Source organism: Raphanus sativus, unplaced genomic scaffold (genome assembly GCF_000801105.2).
Source record: "Raphanus sativus cultivar WK10039 unplaced genomic scaffold, ASM80110v3 Scaffold3117, whole genome shotgun sequence".
Classification (NCBI taxonomy): Eukaryota; Viridiplantae; Streptophyta; class Magnoliopsida; order Brassicales; family Brassicaceae; genus Raphanus; species Raphanus sativus.
The window spans coordinates 1-4,448 of record NW_026618424.1 but is presented as its reverse complement, the minus strand read 5'-3'; the positions used below and the strand labels follow the sequence as shown (position 1 = coordinate 4,448).

Below are 4,448 nucleotides of genomic sequence, written 5' to 3'. Positions count from 1 at the left end.
ACACACATATTTATTTATTTTTACCACAAAAATAGATTTACCATAATGAGAGTAATGGCATAAATCGTACGTAATAAATTTCATAACCATTATGTAACATTATACCTCTTAATTATGTTTCATAATTAAAATACCTCTTAATTATGTTTTTTAATTTTATTTAAAATTTTACATTGGAAATATAACATGATATTTTTCATGAAACAAAAGTAAAATTATAAATCGACACCTTCTATGAAACGGAAAGAATACTTTCCAATCTAGAGGTTGCGATAGTGGTTAGCTGATAAGCTTTTAACATTTCGACCAAAAAAATAGATAAGTCATCTCTAGTCTTAATTATTTTGATTGGTGTCGACGTACTTTTGTCATGCAGGAGCTACGCCATTGGCTTCAACACGATTTGCATCATTTATTGCGCAGGATAAATCTTGTCTTGTCGTACTAATATTTATTATGATCAAATTGATATTATTACTATAGCAAAAACTACATAGAAAATACTCCCTCTGTTTTTTAAAGATGTATGTTTTGGTGTTTTCACACATACTAAGAAAACACATTAACTATACATCATTTTTAGAAATTATCAAATTCCAATGCATTTTAACCAATAGTCTTTCAATAAATTCAATCAATTTTATTGAAATTTGCAATTTTTATATAGAAAACATAAAAAATACATCTTTGTGAAACAATTTATTTTTCTAAAACATCTATCTTTAAAAAACAGAGGGAGTATTAGAAAACTTACAGTTCATACAGCAGTTTTAATCTACTAGGGAATGGAGAAAATGTCAGAAACAGAAATAATAAAGCAAAAGTAATACCCTGAGTTTCATGAAGCTGCTCAAAACACTTCCTAAAAATGACAAGTTTGTCGTCTTTTAAACATTATATAAAGAAATGTGCAGGTTTATCATATTAGGAACCCTCCACGAATTACATTGCAGATTCCTCTCGTGCCTTTTCTTTATAACCAAGAGATCATTAGAACCATTAACCATCAGGAGCTGTATGAGTTTCAATAAATGCTAAATATTAATATTTCATTAATATTTCTTTATATTAGGTTGGATTTAAGAGTAAGTTTCAGCTGTGATTGCAACCTATCCATTATTAGGTTGGATTTTTTTTCAACCTAATATTATACACCATGGGTACAAATTAATGAATTTTTTTTTTGAATTGAATGTTAAATATGTGTAATTTGATAAATAAACCAAGAATATAAGTTTTGTTCTACAATGTTTTGAGCGATATTAATTGATTATTTATATATTTGGTGAATTGTATGTTTTGAGCGATATTAATTGATTATTTATATATTTGGTGAATTGTATGTTGGGTTTTCATTTATAACTGTGATTTTTCGAAACGTTATGACTGCATGTTGGGTATCAGTTACTCAACAAGAAAAAGAGAGACGGGCCACAAAGTCAAGTCGATTTCACAAACAGTTCACTAAGTATTTTTTTGGTAAAACTCATTAAGTCCTTATCTTTCTCAATTGTAAAATGATCAGAAAAGAAAATGTAAAATAAAAAAGTGGGAGATAGAGAGAATGAACATTAAGGGCTGTTATGAACTATATGAAGTAGAAGTGAAGAAGATGCTTGCGATGGTGTGTTGGAAAGGCAAAGCACATGCTCCATATTGTTCACAGCTTGAGCTTCTCACTTGCGTCAGGGGTAAGTATCCTATGTACCTTACTGATAATGTACCCTTCACTTCTCAGCCGTTGGATCCCGACTAATCGCATATATTAACAAACCAACAAAACACAACAAATATATACCAAATTCGAAGAGGAAGGAATTGTAATCGGATAATAATTTCAAGGGAGATCCAGAGCATAGACAAATGAAACATTTGGCATATGATTCCCATAATTCAAGAAAATAATTTACAAAAACATAAATCTCAAATTTGTAAATCTCAGGGCCGGAATGATGTCATAACTTTTTTGAATAAAACCCCCAAAAAGTTAAGATTCTTTCACTCATTGTTCTCAAGCCGGGTTTGAATTCAGATCGTTCAAAAGAAAAATAACATAATCACCAACCTTGGTAGTATATCCCTTATATTTCTTACACGTATTTATATTTAACCATACATTTTTTTGCTGCTAAAGTTTAACCATATAAGTTCTTAAACGACATGGATTAACTACTAAGAATTAATATCGTATACATTAGGGCAAACCTCACTACCCTTTATAACCATTTGATTATTTCACACACTATAGAATAGAAATAATGTAGAACCTCTTAAGATCTAATGTCATTTAAAAGAGAACTAAGAGAATTTCGATACTATATATTTAAAATGTTTACTTGATAATTGATATACATGGACTTGCAAAAATAACAAAAATAAAACAATGATTGAAAAGAAATATCATCACGCAAAACCTTAAAAGTACTATCGATGTCGTGTCCTCTTCATTTACATCAAATAGTTCCCACAGTTTCACATCAATTTAACTATTTTCACAGTTTTTTCACTGACTCTCTCTTACCTACGTCTAATACTATATTAGTACCATTACCCATCTCTCTTTCGCCACCAAGCATCTCTGCATATTCTCTCTACTGTCTTTTCTCTCTCTCTCTCTCTCTCTCTCTCTCTCTCTCTCTCTCTCTCTCTCTCTCTCTCTCTCTCTCTCTCTCTCCAAAAAAATGTCAGTCGACAATTACTCAAGAGACATCTACCACAACACTGTCTCCATGAACCATCACCAAAACGACGCCGTAGCATATAGAGAGTCCTTGTTCGAGAAATCACTCACACCAAGCGACGTAGGAAAGCTAAACCGTTTAGTCATACCGAAACAATACGCCGAGAAATATCTCCCTCTCAATAATGGCGGCGGCGACATGACGGCTGAGAAAGGGATGCTTCTTAGCTTCGAGGACGAGTCAGGAAAGTCTTGGAAGTTCAGATACTCATACTGGAACAGTAGTCAAAGCTACGTCTTGACCAAAGGATGGAGCAAGTACGTCAAAGACAAGCACCTCGACGCTGGGGATGTTGTTTTCTTCCAACGGCACCGTTTTGATTTCCATAGACTGTTCATTGGCTGGCGGAGACGGGGCGAGGCTTCTTATCCTTCGGCTGTCTCCGCCGTGTCTCAAGAGGTTCATGTTAACACAACGGCGTACTGGAGCGGCCTGACTACACCTTATCGTCAAGTACACACGTCAACTAGTTCTTACCCTAATATTCACCAAGAATATTCACAATATGGTAAAACGTTTATATCTCATTTTTTCTTTCTTTTTGTTTGTTTCAAAGATATTCTTAGTAGATAACGTCGTTTTCACAAAATATATATTCGTATCTTTAATAATCTATCATATATTATTCTTTTTTATGCACGGTGTTTTAGATTGGTATGCATATTCACATGGTATTCTACAAGAACAATCATCTTAAAAGACATTTTTGACATAATTTTTTTTTTTGTTATATTAGTTTGTTATAGATTTTCCTGTCTCTGTTATTTTGTCATGTATGTCTTTTATTAGTTGTTGACAAGAAAATAAACTTCGCAAGTTGTAACTAATCTCTTACACGCGCGTGAGGAGAACCATGCAATCCTCTTCGACTAACGTGCTCATTAGGCCTAGTGCTCATTATTTACTTTATAAAAATATATGTGACTAAAAGACATGCACGTGTCGTGATGGTGAAAAATCGTAGGCGCCGTCGCTGAGACACCGACGGTGGTTGCAAGGAGCTCGAGAACGGTGAGGCTATTCGGAGTTAACCTCGAATGTCACGGTGACGTTGTTGAGCCACCACCGTGTCCCGATGGCTACAACGGCCAACACATTTACTATTAGTCAACTCCTCATCCCATGGTAATATAACTTTGACATTCTTGTCCTATTCAATTTGCTTACGTAAGTATAAGCAAGTATATGCTGCTATTTGATTAAATATGCATGATGCAAATTAAATTGGATTGTTTTAAGCGTTAAACAGACGTCGTGGCTGTTTCTCGAGATGAGACATATATATGAAATTAGTATTTTTATAGTAGACCCAAAGAGCATTTCAATAGATAATATAAAGAAGGAATCAGGGAGAATAATGCTACACTTGACTGTAATCGCACATGGCCAATTTGTTGATAACTTGTTGCCTAGCATGATTTTGATAGCCTACACTTTCTTTTCTTTTTAAAAGTCAAGTTTAACCAATTAATATATATATATATATATATATATGTGCCTCAACTATCTAGTTTAGTTTTACCATTCTTATTTGTTTGGCACCGTCATGTTTTTGTTCAATTCAAAGACTGATGCTAGAATTGTCGTTTCGATATATATTGACTTATTTGTTACTTAGACACCAAAACTGACGAAAAAAAATTCAGAATTTAAAACTTGGTTAAGTTAGTAAAAATATTTTTAATAAGGTAACTTGTGGTACTATAA

The 4,448-nt window shown here is 33.0% G+C and overlaps 1 protein-coding gene across 1 annotated transcript; it reads left to right on the top strand.

The window, feature by feature from the left end:
* Positions 1–2,617: 2,617 nt before the first annotated feature.
* LOC130506325 (B3 domain-containing protein At3g11580-like) lies at positions 2,618–4,393 on the top strand. The gene is made up of 2 exons (XM_057000965.1): positions 2,618–3,249; positions 3,706–4,393. Exons 1-2 carry the CDS (start codon positions 2,682–2,684, stop codon positions 3,846–3,848), a joined length of 711 nt encoding a protein of 236 aa, XP_056856945.1. The 5' UTR covers positions 2,618–2,681; the 3' UTR covers positions 3,849–4,393.
* Positions 4,394–4,448: the final 55 nt, after the last annotated feature.

Bases quoted from the DNA above. Each gene is read 5' to 3' on its own strand.
- LOC130506325 (XM_057000965.1), top strand. From the start codon at position 2,682: ATGTCAGTCGACAATTACTCAAGAGACATCTACCACAACACTGTCTCC. The intron at 3,250-3,705 runs GTAAAACGTTTA...GAAAAATCGTAG, and splicing joins CCAAGAATATTCACAATATG to GCGCCGTCGCTGAGACACCG.